The sequence below is a fragment of the Larus michahellis genome, chromosome 1 (assembly GCF_964199755.1).
Source record: "Larus michahellis chromosome 1, bLarMic1.1, whole genome shotgun sequence".
Classification (NCBI taxonomy): Eukaryota; Metazoa; Chordata; class Aves; order Charadriiformes; family Laridae; genus Larus; species Larus michahellis.
This window is the reverse complement of record NC_133896.1, coordinates 217,779,201-217,797,564: the sequence shown is the minus strand read 5'-3', so window position 1 is coordinate 217,797,564 and position 18,364 is coordinate 217,779,201. Positions and strand designations below refer to the sequence as shown.

Sequence of the window (18,364 nt, the reverse complement as noted above, 5' to 3'; positions counted from 1 at the left end):
AGTAGGGCTATATGGCATGCCCTGTTATAACAGCTTAGATAAAAGTGTATTTTTTTCCTTTGCTTCCCCCCATCCTAATTTGGCCCAACACAGTTTTAGACCTGAATCAAATTAACATCTAGGAAATACTGATTGGAGGCTGTGGTGCCAAAATTAGCAACAGCAGGAAAACACGAATCTTGAATTGCATCAGATTGCAAATTGGTTGCAGCTACCGTCATGCTGGGCTTTTAAGTCCTGCTGCTTAAAGGTGGAGAGAGGGAAAAAGAAAAGAAAAAAAAAAAAGAGAAAAAGAAATCTCAATCTGATGATTGCTTTGCTTCTGGATGGCGCAGAAGAGAAATCTGTTGCAGTCCAGCACTCAATTTTGTGGGGCACTGGCCAACCTGTCAAATTGTGCCAGTTTAGAGATAGTGTCCTTTGAAACCTTTGTGCCACTTGTTGTTTGCCTGGCTGCAAGAATGTTGCCCTTCCCCTGTGAAAATATAGTTCATAGCTGGAGGGCTAAGTACTGTTATTCAGCCACAATAGATGTCAATGGGGTTTCCTTTTTGTAACTACCTAGATAATTTCCGTGCTCCCATATGGAATCTGTTCTTCTTGTTTTTCCCTCTGATTTGAAAAGATTATTCTTCCTTCTTTGCAACTGGTTCCCACTGTCCTCAATTTGTGAAAAAGCTGAAATTATGAGTTTAAAAGCTCTCCTGCCTTCTATAGAAGCAAATTTTGCTGGTTAAAGGCCGTCTTGTAGTATGTTTCTCATCTTACAGGCATAGTTCTTTCTTTATCTGAATTGCAGGGGCAATTACAACAAGACCATTGTGGATTCAGGCTTTAAAAATTATTTTCTTGCAGGTTATGTGGGTTATATGCGTACCAATGTCATGTTTAAACACTTCTGAGATGAGCTAAAGTGTATCAGCTGAAGACTCTTTCCCTTCATAAAATGACAGGAGCCATTTTTAGATTAACCTGTACCTGTACTGTGATGGGCAGATTAACCACTACTGTTCTGGACAAACGTACTGAAGACAAGTTTAATTTAAAAAAAGAAAAAGGCAAAACAATCCAAAACAAGCAAAAAATCCAAACACCAGCCTTGGAAGTAGCTTTTCATCATTTACAGTGGCTAGAAGGGCCTTTTCTGTCAGGTCCCTGAGGCTCCCTGGGACATGAGGACATGAAATATTTAGCTACCGATGTTGACGAGGAATGGTTTTTAAGAAATTGAAAATTCCCTTGTCAGTTCAGAATAAACTCTGCTCTTGATGCTAACTCAAGGCTGCAGAGCTTAAAGACCACTGGAAGGGATGGAAGCATGCATTATTAAAGAGAAAACCACAGACTATAATGTTTTACTACAGGAAGGGTTAAAATAGGCCAGGAGCTGAGAAAAGGAATGAAATTTTGCAGAGAACAGGACTAGGCAGAGCTCAGCATACTGCTTAGCCATGAAAATTCAGTTTCACAAGCCCAGCCATTAGAAGGCACAATAAACTAAATACCTTGTATCTGGTTCTTTAAAAAAAAAAAGTCAAAAAGGGATTTAAATATGAATAGAAGCATCAAAAGTGAAGCATGGCTGTGACAGAGGTGTTCAACTACAGGCTTTAAAAACAGGAATCTCCTGTGTGCCTCTAGAGCTTTCCTGGTCTCTTCTTGGTTTTAAATAAAACTAAAGTGAGAGATGGTTTGCTGGACTTGAGCCTCCTCCTCCCAATAGGGTTGCCACCTTATAGATGCAAAATACCCCACCAAACTTAGCCACCAAACTTAGCAGATGAGAAGCAGCAGCAACTGAGACGATGGATGGTGGGAGAGGACGGTTTGAAACAAAGAAACAGGGAGATCCTGGAATTGCACAGCCTTGAGTGTGCCCAAATCCCAGAGCTCTCAGTCACAGCACATCATGCATTTGGGTACAGAATAAAAAACCACACGGGTGCAGGGAGAGTGGCACAGAGTTTCTCATCTAACTGCTAGATATCAAGTCCATCTGCTCTAGCTTAGAGTTGCCTGGCTGACTGAAAGGGAATATCCAACCAGAATAGCTATTCTTTCCAAGTAGTTTAAAATTTATTTAAAAGCCTGGCTGGAGGCGACCAAGAGCATTCTTCACAGCTGTTCATTTCCAGTCACCCTTCACACCTCTACTATGGGGAAGATACACCATTAGGAAAACATTTAAGCATTGGTTGGTTCCCATCAGCACAACGTTGACTTTTTTTTTTCCTATATAAACATGAAGTAAACTATAATAACCAAAAAAGTGCAGACCTTACAGTTCCTTATTAAAAAAATCAAATTACCCTCAATTCTGTTGGCAAACGTTTTTTAGGTTTGGCAACTAAAAGAGTAGACTCGCTTGAAAAGACAATGTATCGCAGAAGTAGAGCTAGAAATCATAGAATCATAGAATCTTCATGGTTGGAAAGGACCTTTGAGATCATCGAGTCCAACCATACACACAACAAAAAAAAAAAAAATAGAGACCTCCTCATGCTCAGTCACTTACGGTGTTACCAGTCACTTTTTCAGATTATTTGTGTGTATGAATTATCAGTATAGAGCTGTGATGTGTCACTATTATTTAAGCCCTTTCTTCCATTATACTAAAAAAAATACGTGAAAACCACTGTGAAGACACGAGTATTTTATTCCATGAACTGAAATTGCCTGAATTTCTCGTGAATTCCTATTTTGCATTTTTGCAGCCTCAAGCAGAAAATAGGTGGTTATAACTTAGACATATACACATGCTGACACATCTGCCAGTTTTGTGTCTAACCTTCTCGTAATTTACCCAGAGGAGCTGGGCCACTTGTCTGGAAAATCCTTTAGTGAAAGGATTATTGTTTTCTTTGACTGATTTCACAGCACTTCACACAACAAAATTCCCAGTCCCTGGAATCAGGCCCAGGCCCTATCGATTCAAAGAGCGTAGCATGGTTTGGAGAGGGCAAATCCCACTTGAATCTTTGGGTCTTCGTGTTTACTGCTGCATTCCCCGGGCATTGGTGCCCCTTCCCACAGCCCCTGACACCTCACACCGAGGTGGAGAAGCAGAGAGAACCATGGAGCAGAGCAAAAGCTGAGGAGGGTCTACCTCTGCCTATCACCTTGGCTCCCAGCACTGCTACAATGCAGAGCGTGGGTGTCCGTGTGTGTCCCCCCTCACGTGACGGGGATCTAAGCCCCCTCACTCACACCAGAGTTGTGTCCTCTATGGCCACCATATCAATCAGTAATAATTAGCTGTGTTTCTTTTACCCTTTCTCCCTTTAATCTACATTGAAACATCCTCGTTGCAATTGATTTACAGCAATCATGCAGTGAATAAAGGTCTTGCTATAATAATTTCCTTGTGTTGTTTTACCATTAAGGTTCGTCTAGAATGGCCCACGGATCTGGCAGTCAATCCGATGGATAATTCACTCTATGTGCTCGACAATAATGTTGTGTTACAGATATCTGAGAACCACCAAGTACGCATCGTGGCGGGGAGGCCCATGCATTGCCAGGTGCCAGGCATGGATCACTTTCTCCTTAGCAAGGTGGCAATCCATGCCACCCTGGAGTCTGCTACTGCCCTGGCCGTCTCGCATAATGGGGTCTTGTATATTGCCGAGACGGATGAGAAAAAGATCAACCGCATCAGGCAGGTCACCACCAATGGAGAGATTTCCCTCGTTGCTGGTGCGCCAAGCAGCTGTGACTGCAAGAACGATGCTAACTGTGACTGCTTCTCGGGGGATGATGGCTATGCCAAGGATGCCAAACTCAATGCGCCATCCTCCCTTGCGGTGTGTGCAGATGGGGAGCTGTATGTTGCTGATCTTGGAAATATCCGAATCCGCTTCATTCGGAAAAACAAGCCATTCCTCAACACACAAAATCTATATGAGCTATCCTCACCCATAGACCAGGAACTCTACTTGTTTGACACCAGTGGTAAGCACCTTTATACTCAGAGCCTTACCACTGGAGATTATCTTTACAATTTTACTTATTCCGGAGATGGAGATATAACCCTGATCACTGATAATAATGGCAACTTAGTCAATATCCGAAGAGATTCCACAGGGATGCCCCTCTGGCTGGTGGTCCCCGATGGCCAAGTCTACTGGGTGACAATTGGTACCAACAGCGCACTCAAGAGCGTAACAACACAGGGACATGAAGTGGCCATGATGACGTACCACGGCAACTCCGGTCTCCTCGCCACCAAAAGCAATGAAAATGGTTGGACAACATTTTACGAGTAAGTGTATTATGAATATTGTGCTGCTGACTTCATTCGGTATTCTCTGAGCCATGCAGGATTGACAGAATTTAATAACCCAAACAGAATTATTGTCCAAATAAAATGGAGAGAACAGAGAATATTAGATCTCACGCAAACGCTTCTTACTAGAAGCAAACACGTTAGAGTTTGAATAAGCGCCCTCTACCAAGTCAAGAGTCAGACAGAGTTTCTGCTGAGTTTGTCTAAATCAGCTCAGTAATTTGGACACCTGGTTCTCCTTAACTGTAGTTGGGACCGGGGATTTAGGCTGCATGTCAGAGAATTTTGCTTGGCTTTGAAAACCTTGGAAGTGTGAAAGTTCCACCAGAGCCTCTTTTTTTGCGGCTTTTCACCTACTTCCTGTGCTGCGGTGTCTTTTTTGAGCTTGTTTGAAATGTCTGATGTAGAATGACAACTGGCAATGACTAATGACAGCTTGCTCAGAAAACGGTTCTGTAATTAATGGACTGCTCGATTTCTACTGTTGAAATTGGCCTCACTAAGCTTTAAAAATAGCCTCAGAACTGTTCAAGACCATCCCTGCCCCAAAGAGTTTTTAAGCTGAGAGAAGACAGGTTGCATTGAAAAACCCAGAAATGGAAGTTTTTTTACTTCTTTTTTGTATGACTGTTAGCAAGCCCCTGCTCATAAGTACCATGAAGACAGCACACTTCTGATATCAAATAGGAAAAAGGTAGATAACTGAATGAGGGGCATCTAGAAGGATGGTCTGCAAATTCATCCTGCTGTTGAGAACCCTTTCCCCTCCCTCTTCCTTAGTTTCATCTTCATTTTCAAGTCTAGCCTCTTTGAAACGCTCCTTTTAGTGCATAATTTCCCGTATGATTTGAATGGTTACATGGAAGTGTTCAGCTACCATAATAATAGACCCATTGTAAGAGTCCAGTTTGGCTAGAATAGACAGTTCCCAAGATTACAAAGAAAAAGAATTTTTTTTAAAAAAAAGAGACTCGGGGAAGGAGAGCAGGCTAAACCCACATATTTGTGTGTTACCCATGCAGTTGCTTTGTTTCTTTCTTTAAAATATTCCAGGCCCAGTTTCAAATTTCTTTGCTTTAATACTCACTGTTACTCCTCCTGCCTCAAAAAGAACCGATGGAAACTCTGTGATGAATCTTTTGAAAGGTTATTTGCATTCCGTCAATGTTCTGCTTGCAATTACTATAGCAATATTCCTCCGCGAATCAAAGTTAATGCCCTTCCATCTCTTACACTGAGTTTGCTTGAGGGAGGCTTGAGGGAGGAAAGATAGGGGGGGTTTTCTCTATAGGAGTGGGAGCCTGCTATATTGTCAGGACCATTGTGCTAAATCAAGGAGATATTTTCTTTTTGCAAAGAACCCAATAGTTCCTGTGCTTCAAAACAGATGTAGCTGCGGACAGTGATGCAAACTAAACATTACAGCTAATAATGGTCAGATTTATACCTCAAACATAATCTTTTATTTAAAAGTGTGACTGAAAATATAAAGGAGATAAAATGAGACAGAAGCTAAAATCCAACTTGCTCTGTGGATATATTTATAGCAGTGATCCATTATTTCTTGCTATCCAACAAAATAGAGCATTTGTGAAAGTCATCATTCTGGTCCTTTTATGCACTTCAGAAGAGTCATAAGAAAGCTTTTTAGAGCTAAATGGATGACAGTATTCTCCAGTGGTTAGACTATGGAAATCTGGACTTGAGCTAGTCAGCACTATGTGATAGCACAGCATCACTGAAAATAGAATTAGGACTGTGTCTTCAGAGATAGCTCATCCAAACCTGTGATCAGTTATCCCTATTTAACTGTTCTTGACAGATTCTGATGCAACTTTATAGAACTACAGGGTAAAAGGCTGTATCTGAATTTGTTACCTCAGCCTCCCTTTATAGGCAATGGAGAGAAACAGGCACTTTCAAGGTGAGCTTCTTGTGAGTTATGTCAGGTTTAGGGTGAGATGAGACGAGCTGTATTCTTAAAGTTTCTCTCCGCAAAGGTAGTCCAGAATGATTAGCCCACATACGGATGTTTACATTGCAGATGTCTACACTTTGGTCTACAAAATGGATGCTATCAAAGTCATCTAAGCTATTCATAAATATTGCTAGTGATAACAATGTATTCACCTATCTTATTGTTATCGTTAGAAAGCTTTTTATATGCTCAATCTAAATCTTCTTTGCTTGAATCGGAGACTGGCACTTTTCATGCGACCCGATCTGATACAATCCAATCCCATCAGATCCTGTCCTAACCCGTCCACTGGGGACTTGGAAAGCAGATGGGTCTGTTCTTCTCAGCAGCGAAACGTGCTTATCAAATGGCTCAAGAACTTGCTCTGTGGTAGCCCTCAAAAGGTAATCAGCAATAGGGAATGGTCCAAGGGGGTTGTTTCAGGTGAATTGGCAGGGATTGATTCTACCCAGGTTTTGCATGCATCATCTGGAAAAATAAAATCTGAGCTGATAAAATTAGAAGGTTAGTAAATAAAGGTGAGATACGCATTCGCGGGCAGAAAGTGGTTTATGCTGGAGAACTAAGTCTTGATCTCTTTATCTTAACATGAAGAAGGCTGGGACATGTCTAGATCACAGCATGTCAGCCCAAAACTATCACCTACAGAGGGACTCAATCTAGCAGAGACAGGCTTGAGAAGGGTAAGAGGCTGCAAAGCAAAGCTTGAGACATTCAAGTTGACAGGAAGGCATGACTTTTTAAGGCTGAGATTACCTAACCAGTAGAGCAACCAACCATGAGAAGCAATATATTCTCCATTTCTTGGTATCTCAGATCATGACTCTGGATGCCTTTCATAAAATATATTCTCACCAGATTTGCATGAGTCAAACTCAATGCAGGGATGACGGCAGGCCATGGCAGGATGAAATCTAAGTTCGCTGATATCCAAGAAGCCAAAGAAGATGGTGTAAACGAAATCAGCATTCGATACCTTCAGGTTATTGCTTTGTGTATCAGAACATCAGGAAGCTTACGTTGGGGAAGTTTAAGTGATTAGAGAAACAGCTGGAAGGTGCTGTGAGTAGTTTTCAGTCCTGGCTGAGGGGGAAGGTGGAGCTCGTATTTCTGTTTTACTTGTGGCCAAGGAAATAAAGACATCAAATCTGACTCTGAGGAAAAGCTTCATGTTTCTCACAGCACAAAAAAGTTGTTTATGGGCTAGGGCAGGCTGGACACCACTGTTTAAAAAGTTAAGAGTAAACGTAAATCCAGCTGGCAAGTTTACACTGCACCAGTGGGCCCGTGAAGAACATCTTTATAAGATTTACCTTTACCTGACTGTCTACAGAGGACCATAAACCAGACACCCAACATGAAAGAGCAATGGTGTTGCAAGAGTGGCAACACAACATGTGTCCATGTCCAGCATCTCTGGTTCTCCCTCAGTTGCTGCTCTCACCCGGGCATTTCTCAGCCTTTATCATAAGGCTGCAAAGAGCCGTGACACATGGGCACGTTGGTGGGACTCTGGAGAGCAGATAAGGAGGTGGGATACACTGAGGCAGTACTGGGGGTCTACCTTCAGGGCACATCTGGGTCCTCCAAGGCTTCAGGCTGGGCTGACACATTGTCCCTTCACTTCTGTAGGGGGAGGAGACAGGTGGTGTCTTCAGGTGGTGGCAGACTTGCTCACAGCACTTACAGCTCTTCCCTTCACACAGCCCACACGAAAGCCTGCTGTAACAGTCCTCTGTTGGGTTCGGCACTGAGTAAGGTTCAGTGTATAATGGTGTGTAGTTTCTCTTTCTTTTGAGAGTGAAACTTAGCTCCCTGCAGTAATTAGCCTGTCCCCAAAGGCCCGTCTATGACTTCTTTGAGGGTTTTAGCATCATATAGGCCTTCTCTGCCTCTGCAGAGGGCTTGACGTTCGCTGTCAATTAATTCAGTGCAGCTCAGCTTGTCCAGTAACTGGGTTAAAGACTTGCCTTCCCATCAAACCTGTGACAGTGATAATCAGCAGCAAAGGAAGTTGATCTGGAAACTCTGCCAGGGGAACAGCTTCTTGTTGTTCAACTCCTCGAGTCAAAGACAAAGGATGCTGTGTGACTACTTGCTTCTTTGTTATTGCTGCTTTTTCACTTGACCTAAAAAGATTGCTACCAGCCTCTACAAAGTTTCTTAGCAGTTGCTGTTTATCTACTTCAGAATCCGGAAATTCTTATTAATATATTTGTTTAAATCAAGAATACAGCAATTATCTTGATTAGCTCATTGAGATGGTATCACTGTACGTTAACTCAATTTCCCTTTGAGACAAAGTCAAATCTTCTATGCATTATTTAGCCCAAATGAGGCTCTTTCTCTTAGGTCTTTTGTGTGCCCAGTTAGTTTCGAAGGTCACCTCCTCCCATACAGAATGAAATACTTACACATCACTGCAGCCAAGCCCAAAAATTCAAAACCTTTTCATGGACTGACCAAGAAGTGGCTCGTGGTTGCCTGGAGGGCGAAGGGTCTTGAGGGGCCAGATCTTCATCTGGGCGGTAAGGGGAGCTTTGACCCATAACGTAGAACGTTGTTTTACAGAGAACCAACTCTGCCAAACCTCACATGCTGTAGGAGCCAGCCGGACTGAGCATGCAGGAGGACCTTGGATGGCTTCCCAGTGACCCTCAGGACTCAGCAGAGGTCCAACCCCAGCACCAGCAGTGTTTGGTGCCCCAGCCAATGCCCTGGTCTGGTCAACTGAGGTACCAGAACTGGGCATCATGGTCAGCATCTACCCCACGGTGAGATGCAGACTCAGTCTGCCTTGTAGTTGGCGTAAAGGCTTTGCAATTTTTTCTCTCTGAGTAAAAAACCGAGATAAATAACTCTTATTAGCTTTAGAGGAGCAGCCACCTCTTGACTCAGAGAAAAGCTAGCTTACTGCATTAATAACATCCCTTTATCACCTGATGATACCTCAGGTCATACACTGAGTTTTATGGGATTTGGCGACGTCCTTGGTTTAGAGTAGTTCAAGTGAGGCTCTTTCTGCTCCAGCAGAGTACGAGAAACACAAGCCACCTTTGGCTTTTGCTCTCCCTCCTCTTTTAGCAAGATTTCTTTGCTCCACAATTTCTTCATGATAAAATAATTAGATTCTCTTCATCGTGCCTCTGAAGAAGTTACAGTGAAACTCTGGTAAGTGCCACATAAAGTAGTACTTCTGCAGTACTCTCGCTAAGTTGTGAGGTTGTGTTTTGAGCCATTGGCCTGGCCTGAAATGAATGTCTGGTGTCAGAGTTTAGTTGAGAACCAAGGGAATTATGAGTATCATAAAAGCTAGAGGAGAGAGAGATCTTCCTCTTCTCATTTGGGCGGTCGGAAAATTCTGCAGGCACTGGCTGTAACCTGGCCTGGTGTCATTGGGGAGCGGGCTTGCCTTCATACATATTTGAGTAGTATCGGTTTCTCTCTTACAGATTTATTTTTAATGTTGTGTTTAATGTTGGTTGAAAAATTGTGAAGAGTCGGCGGGTGCATGTCTGTATAATCGCACACAAAATATAGTTTGCAAAGTACATTAGGACGCTTTGGCACTAAATGCAATATTATTATAGTGATTTTTTTTCCAATCTATTTGACTTGTAGTTTTAAAAGGCTGATGAAATGTGAAAAAGCTAAAATGAGGAAACCGAGAGACTCGGGCAAGGAATTGATTTCTGAATAGACGGTACTTAGGATGCTCTCTGTAATTCCCAAGGGCCAGGTCTCTACACAATGGTAATGTGATAAATGAAAGCTCTGAATGTTTACAAGCTAACAATTAGGCCTCATAAGCACCAAATACCATTTTAATTCTGTGCATTGAACCTTAGCTAAATACGTTTCCAATTGGGAATGGATGGCAACGGCTTCCTTTGCTGGCCTAATAATTGTCACTGTAATTGTAAGTGCGGAGTCTTTGCGGCAGGTTTGAATGGGAGGCAGCAGCTGTGTTAGCAGGTGATGAATTCATTTCTCCGAGTGGCTGCTGTGTGCGCTCCTGTGTTTCAGCATTGCCTTAATTCTGGTGCTTTCAGAGCTTTTGGAGAACACAGGAGTCTTAGGCTGCGATGAAAACTGGCCCACCCCTAAATCCCGAGGCTGTGGAAACAGGCCTAGGCAGCTTAGCTGCAAAATGAGGTGACTAGGAGAGATTTATCTTACTGCAAATACCAGGGCGCGCCTGCAGCTACGTGAGAGCCTGGCCTTCCTCTCCCAGCTGAGGATGTGCCCTATAAGCACCTTTATAGGGCTGAAAGCAGAGGTAGAAGGAACCGACTCGTTTAACTCATTAAGCACATTATCTGCTTGGCATGTGGCAGCCTTCGAGCCGATGCGTCCTGGGAGACTGTGGGTATGTGACAGATGATCTCAGGTATGTGCTGCGTGATTTCTATCAAGGGAAAAAGGGAAAACGCTCCAGTCCTGAGCAAAAACAGAAAAGAGAAAAGGAACTGCTTGCCAAGAGGAGAGTGCTCTGTGTGTCCGTGCTAACTGGCTTCCCGCACCTCCTTGTGCATTGCCACCACCGTGCTAAAAGGAGCTTCTGTCTGGACGGGAGTGTTTTACACTTCATCTGCCACCAATTAAAAATAATAATAATAAAAATGGGAACAGGCTAATTGTGCTACCTTCTCGCATTTCTCCCTTTGTAAGGCATGGCCTCCTTCCAGCTGCAAGTAGGTGAGCTGTCACCCCAAAAGCGAGTGCTTGGAAGGTCCCCTCCTCGTTCCTGGGCAGAATCGCAGCAGCTCTTGCAAATGCAGAAAACACAGATGGTCCCAGGTTGCTTCTGACAGAGGCTGATGGGGTGACTAAGGAGGTGCCAAAATTCTAATGTACACTTGCAAACATCTTAAACCAATTCCAGCACGCCCTTCCAGACTGTTCTGGCCCAAAAAGAGCCTTGACTTCTCAGGACCCAAAGTCCCAGATGGAAATCCTTGCCCTTGGTGAAGTTGTCCCGTGTAGTGTGAGTTTTGTACAGCTGTAAAAACGTAACCGTGAAAATTATGCATATGTACTTCGTCATTTTGACTTAAAAAGAAAAATATGTGCACGAAGGTCTAGGCACCGTCACACTCTTTCGTGGTCTTTTTTCTTGCCTTTTTTACCCATTTTGCACAGGAGGAGGTTACTGGCATATTTGCCTATTTGCATATTTGCAAATGTTGCGTATTTGCCCAACGGAGAGCTGGAGACTGATTTGTGAGGGTGCTGGGAGCTGGATGTCCAGGAACAGAGTTTACAGAGCTTGGTGTCTGCTGATGCTTCTTGGGCCCCTTAAACTGAGTATCTACAGGGGTTTTAGGCTTTCTTTGGAGCATGTAAGGTTTTGTGGTGACTCTCAGCGTGATGCTGTGTGTTGTTCAATTAGGATAAAACATATGACTTAGAGGACATTGACTCGGCACTTAAATGTGAAATAGCAGCCATGTCCATCACATGAACAAGCTCTCTGCCTCCATCCTGGCTTTTGCTCTCCTTCTTTCCCTGATCCGCAGACCTGCTTCCTTTCACACACCGGTATTACACCAAACTCACCCTGCAGACTTCAGTGCAGGACATCTAGAGTTGTGCCATTATTTTTAGGAGGTGAATCAGGTTCTGTTTCAGGAGCAGCTCATTTCTTAAAATTTAAATAGAGCAATACAAACAAATCCCTTACAGTTGCTAATACCACCAAAACAGAAGTCATAGAATCATAGAATGTGTTGGGTTGGAAGGGACCTTTAAAGGCCATCCAGTCCAACCCCCCTGCAGTGAGCAGGGACATCTTCAACTAGATCAGGTTGCTCAGAGCCTCATCAAGGCTGGCCTTGAATGTCTCCAGGGATGGGGCCTCCACCCCCTCTCTGGGCAACCTGTGCCAGTGTCTCACCACCCTCATTGTGAAGAACTTCATCCTAACGTCTGATCTAAACCTGCCCTGCTCTAGTTTAAAGCCATTGTCCCTTGTCCTATCGCTACATGCCCTTGCAAACAGCCCCTCCCCAGCTTTCCTGTAGGCCCCCTTCAGGGACTGGAAGGCCACTAGAAGGTGTCCCTGGAGCCTTTTCTTCTCCAGGCTGAACACCCACAACTCTCTCAGCCTGTCCTCATAGCAGAGGTGCTCCAGCCCTCTGATCATCTTCGTGGCCCTCCTCTAGACCGTGGTGTTAAATTCAGATCCATCTTCCTTAAATTTTGGAGTTTTGGGGATCTGAGTCTACCCTTACGGTTCAGACTGCTTTATATATAGAACTATTGATGTCGTGGTAGAAAGAATCTGAGGTGTCACACAATGCACCTTTAGCAATAGCAGCATTTTCTCTGCTCAAGGGAGAGACTAAATCGTGTCCCTCGTGCCCTGTCTGAGCAGATGAGGTAAAGTTATCTCCTGTGATGTTTTCAGTTTAAGACTCACGTACGGGTTTAGGAGGAGACGTGCAGATGATTGTGCAGAAAGCACAACCAAAACACGTACCTGAGTGCAAACAGGGCAGCCACAGCCACGGAGCAAAGAGCTTGGTGCTGAGAGCGCTTCAGTCCTGGCTCCTGCAAGATTCCATTTAGATCCAAGCTGTGTGCTGCTAGCTGCTTGGAAAAGCTTTAACTGGTCCCTGCCAAACTCCTGCAATGCAGTCCTGAATTCATCCCTTTCTTTTTTTTTTTTTTCCTTTTTCCTTCTTCTTTTCCATTTCACAAGTGGCTGACTGATCGCCAAGATCGTGGAGGGAAAGGGCAAGGCTGCTCCGTCCTCCATGCATGGATAATCCCATGAGTGATGGGATGACACTGCGGAGGGCCAAATGTTTTCTTCTACCTTCCTGCCTCCCCCTTTGCCCAGTGGGCAAGAAAAGCCTCACATGACGGTGTCTCCAAACCCAAGGGCTGGAGAGACTTGCAATGAGTTCACCCACTTAGTCGCTACACACTAAATGTTAAACTTGGGCAAAAGTTACCTTTTCAACCAGCCCTTCCTCACACTAAGTCACTGCCAGCTTATTGTCACAAGCGAGGTATCAGCACTGTGTACAAATCTGGAAAAAAGACAATGGAAGAGGAGACGAATTTCTCTCTGCCTGTACAATGGCTACTCCTGGGTCTCTTATGGGTTGTACCTTCCCTTCCCCTTCCCCTTCCCTTTCCCTTTCCCTCTCCTTTTCCTTTCCCCTTCCCCTCTCCTTTCCCCTTCCCCTTCCCCTCTCCTTTCCCCTTCCCCTTCCCCTCTCCTTTCCCCTTCCCCTTCCCTTTTTTCTTTTCTTTTTGTTTGGTTTGGGGTTTTTTTTGTTATTAGATGGGGGTTTTTTGTCTCATTCCCCAGCTCAGAGTAATCCTGAAGAGGAGGATCAAGAGCTCCTCAACCATCTGCTCCCTCAAAGGTCTGATCAACTGTATCCAGACCCTCTCTAACACATTTCTCTCACCTATTCTGAAAAGCATCGTGCAGTGGGGTTTCCAGCACTCCAGAGTGTTGGTCCGCTGCTTGGAGCAACCGTGGGCCTGGAGAATGTTCTCCATCTTCTGACCTGAACCTTCCTTGTTTCCATTCAAGCTGGTTACTTTTTGTCACATCCTCAGTAGACATGACAAACAATTAATTATAATCCTCTTCAGAACAGCCATTGTCAGGTTGGCATCTTCCCACTTCCTTGTTTCCCCTCTTCTAAATCAACTAATTTCTTTTGGCTTTTGCTCTTAGATCATATTTTCTAAGCTTCTTATTCTTAATGTATTATTTACATTACCTTATCATTCTGAGGAGCGGTGCGTTTCACTGGACGCTGTGCTCCACCAAAGGCTTACCACTGGCTATTGCAGGAGAACGAGTCCTCTCTGCTCACCCACCATTCGCTTTGCATCCCCGAGTGATATGTTTTCTTGATATGATCTTCTTATATATCATATAAATCATTCTTAAATGATATGCGGGCAGCACTTGAAAAAAGTCAAACATTTGTCACTGATTGCTTTTGCTGGAATTTTTCTACTATTTCTCCCTAACTATTTAAATATCCTTTCCCTGAAGGTCCATCTCATCAGAAGGTCCAACAGCTCTCCAGACATAAGCCAGTAGAGCTTCCTGCTGCTCTCCTATTTCAGTCTACACCACAAAGGTCCCTTGCCAACCCTCTGCTCTTAGCTCAGTCTCTGACCCAAGGGCACCCTTTTTGCAACGCTGCAAATGGGAGGCAGGACGGTGTGTTTGCTCTGTCAACTCAGGAGGCTGCTTGACACAGATGTCTGCTTCTCCTTTGATTGAAAAATAACCGCCCAGATTGTTAACTGCTGTGGGACCTGCATGTATGTAGCTTATTTCATCTGGGTCCTGGTACACAGGTGTCCACATCAGAGAATTCTTCCCAGATGGTGGTTATGTTGACTCCCTCATTGGAAAAGCCAAGGACACAGTAGGGGTGAAAACTGGACTGCTTTGTTACACTTTTAAATCGGTCTTTCCAGATGGTCCTGGGAACAGTAAATGGTAGGCATGGGAGTCTCAGCTGTGCTCAGGGCTCTACACCATGTTCGCAATAGACAGTTCTCTACCTGATGTGACCAATCTGACAGGTCCTTGCTTCTACCTTAACATTTGCTTTTAAAATAAGATAGGGAAAAAAAATATATTAGAAAAAAATTGCTGAAGAGCTCAGGACACAAGCAGACAAAACAGTTGGTGGCCTTCAGAAACTCCTGGTTCAGGTAGACAGGACGCACGGGCCTGTGCTTTTCCATAAGTCAGAGCACAGTGGATGGGAAAAAAAGTTACTCTTGTAAACAAGAAGCACAGTGCAGGTGATAAGTATCAGAAAAATGTTGTTAAAATACTTATTTAGTAATTTTCTGTTCCTTACTTGATTTTCTTCAGCTAAAAGCTGTGATTTTCTTCTCATGAGGCCAAAAAAGTCAAGACAGCCTGACAGCCTGACAATACTTTTTCCTCTGGGAATAATTTGGGTGAAGACTTCAAGACTTGGTCTGTGCTTTGTAGGATGATTCCTCTATGCCACCCTGTTGATGCTGTTGACTTCACTCCATCCTCCCTTTCAGGTATGACAGCTTTGGGCGCCTGACCAACGTGACCTTCCCTACTGGCCAAGTGAGCAGCTTCCGCAGCGATACCGACAGCTCCGTGCATGTCCAGGTGGAAACCTCCAGCAAGGATGATGTTACGATAACAACCAATTTGTCGGCATCAGGAGCCTTCTACACCCTGCTCCAAGGTGAGTTGGGCCACCGTCCTTCTCCCGGCCAACCTGCACACTATGGATTATCCATCAGGAAACAGGCATCATCTTGATAATCCCAGCACCAAAAATCACCTGCATTCTCAGCGCCCCAGAGCTCCCCACATGCTGGTGCAGATGCACACTCACACCTACTTAGCCGTATTCCCTAGCGCCGTGGTTGCTCTGCAGCTGTTTTCTGCTTCATTCTCAACCAGTCTCCTTGCCGTGCAGCCCTCATGCCGTACAGCCCTCCATCATCATTACCATTACTGTTATAACAAAAAGGGTTGCATAAATCTAGCCGCGCTTCCAGCTGACCCCTTTGCTTCATACTCTTAATGGCTTCTAACTTCACAGTTACTCTCCTTGTGGAACAGGCTTCCAGCTGGTTGCTGGAGATCTCTCTGATTCTTTGTTCACTGGCCGTTCAAACATTCACAAGACAACATCCAGAAAAACGACGATCCCTGTCCCCAGGCGGCCTGCATTTAAGTAGAGGGATGGTATGAAGAGGCACAAAGGAGGATGGAGAGGTGGGCAGCCAGGGTAGGCCTGGTGGGACCAGTTTGTGGCTCTTGGAAATGAGCACAGTTCTGCCAGTGATGTAGAGGATTGATGAGTTGGAAGAAAAGGGGATGAAGTGGGAAAGAAAAGAGGAATAAATAGCAGGGGAGCACTGTGCTGACATACTGGTAGGGGCAGAAGTTGTAGGGCACAAGCCATGACAACCTGGATCTCCAAGTTCTGAAGGCTGAAGCCTTAAGGTCAGGGTGAGCCTTCCCTCCTGCTCCCTGGGGCTTGGAGGAAGGAAAAGGACCATCAGACTTTGCTTTCTTCACTCCCCAGCTCTTATCCACTTGTAGTCTGTGCCTGACGGCGATGGGGTGTCAAGCATCATTCGTCGTTGTGAGGAACAAAGTGCTCCAAGTGAGAGCAACATGTCCCAGAGTCACATTTGTTCCCACATCTCTGGGACACACATTTCCCTCCCCCTCCCTATAATAGCAGCAAGGTTTCCTAAAAGAAAGCGCCTGCTATGCCTGAACACTGCCTTTCCTGCCTCTGGAGAGGGTGGCTGAGAGGGTGCCAGCCCCTCCAAGCCATACTCACTGTTCCTGGAGGGGTACACAATGACTTTCTTATTCTTTACTTCAGCCCGCAAAGCAGATCCAACCTACCCCGCCCCATCCCATCCACTCACATTAAAACGTCTGGCAACCGCACAGACACGAGGTTGGCTTCACCTCAAGAGCCTAATTAAGCAATAGAGCCCGCTGTTGGGGGCCCGTTAGTGAGATAATTGACTGCAATGTGATTTATGCACCCAGAGCTGAAGGCACAGTTAGATAATGGTGCCACGGTCAATTATCTCATTGTACTGCCCTCCAGCACAGGGGCATTCTTGCCATCGGGACATGCAGTATTACAAACAGCTTAACCATCTTCGGAAGCATAAAATTACGAAAGCTGTTTGGGTCTGAAGAAACTCACTTGTCTTAAAATGAAGACCTAGATACCGTTGCAGCAGTGGTGGCCTGCGACCTGCTGAGGGTGGCTTTCCCACAGGCCTTAGGGACTGTGAATTCCCGAACTGAGGTAGCGCTTTGTTCACGGCAGCACTGCACAAACTGGCCACTGGAGTTGCCCAGAGACGTATTGAGCACAGCTGAAATGTAATTTGCCTTCCAAGTGCCTCTCCAGTGGATGGAGCTGGAGCTGTCCTCAAGGTCTGTGAGTGTCTTGCTCACTCTTGTTCTCCAGGGAAAACGCATGTTGCAGATTCCCTTTGCATGAGAGGTGCTCCTGCATTTTCCTTCTGGACTCACAGCTCTGGCCAGCTTTCACAAATCCTTGGCGAACCTTTCAGGAAACCTGGATCACACCGTGATCACAGGTGAGATCTGAGAAGGCATTTTCAGAAGGTTACAGATTCCTGTAGGGTGGATTTGGGAGCCTCTACAACTAACAGGCACCTCAGCACCTCTGTGGGATTTTGTCCTCTGGACTAATGACAAAGTGAGCATTTGTTCAAGGCCAAAATTGGGCACGAGTGCCCTATTGCCAAAGCAGCATAAAATACAGCATCCAGTGACACCTGGATTTCACGTAGCTCTCAAAAAAAGCATTCCAAAGCCCGGCAGGAGCCTTCTCTTGGGAAAAGGTTGAAGGTAGAGGATTTACGTTCCCCACACTGTACCACGCTGCTGGTGACAATCCACCGTAACCCTCTGCAGTGCTTATGTGGCACAAAGGGAACATCACATGTCCAGACGCTCAAGCTTTCCCCTGCTTCCTGGTGAAGGATGAAGGAGAGAGGAATATATGAGCTGTGCAGAGGTATTTCACTGATGTGATTTAAAGCGCATCTCCTACCACTTTCTCACCAGACCAAGCATCTAAGAACAAAAGTGTGACAAACAGCTGACTGTCCCCCTTCTCTCCATTTGCAGAATGAGGTGTGGAGTGGGTTTGATCCTGCTGGAGTCTATGTCAAAAGACCATCAACTTAAGTACTCAGTGCTACAGCTAAAATAACTTGGATCTACACTGTGGACCACTGCTGTATGTTTATAGTGGCAAAATCCAGTGCCATAGCAGTTCCACACCATCACTACTGTGTACAGTAGGTTGAGTTGTGGCCCTGCTGAGATCAGTGTGGCAAGACTCCAGCTGGCTCCAACACCAGCAGGATCAGACTCACAATAAAAAAGACCCAACTGGTGTCAGATTTCCTTTCCTAATTATACCAAACTGTGCTCTTTGCTGATCTATTTCATCCAGACGAGAGATGATAATTTCGCTGTGACCTTGTTTCCTGCTGAGCTATGGCAGAGCAACTAGTGAACAAAACCCAACTTGCCTTAGAACGGAAAA

The 18,364-nt window shown here is 44.8% G+C and overlaps 1 protein-coding gene across 12 annotated transcripts in view; it reads left to right on the top strand.

The window, feature by feature from the left end:
• TENM4 (teneurin transmembrane protein 4) overlaps window positions 1-18,364 on the top strand; it is a 530,696-nt gene that overhangs the window by 484,555 nt on the left and 27,777 nt on the right. For all 12 annotated transcript variants that reach the window (XM_074572381.1, XM_074572380.1, XM_074572379.1 and 9 more), the window contains 2 exons: window positions 3,384-4,261; window positions 15,312-15,484. In XM_074572381.1, coding sequence (XP_074428482.1) covers window positions 3,384-4,261; window positions 15,312-15,484 — 1,051 coding nt within the window. The remainder of the gene's footprint in view (window positions 1-3,383; window positions 4,262-15,311; window positions 15,485-18,364) is intronic.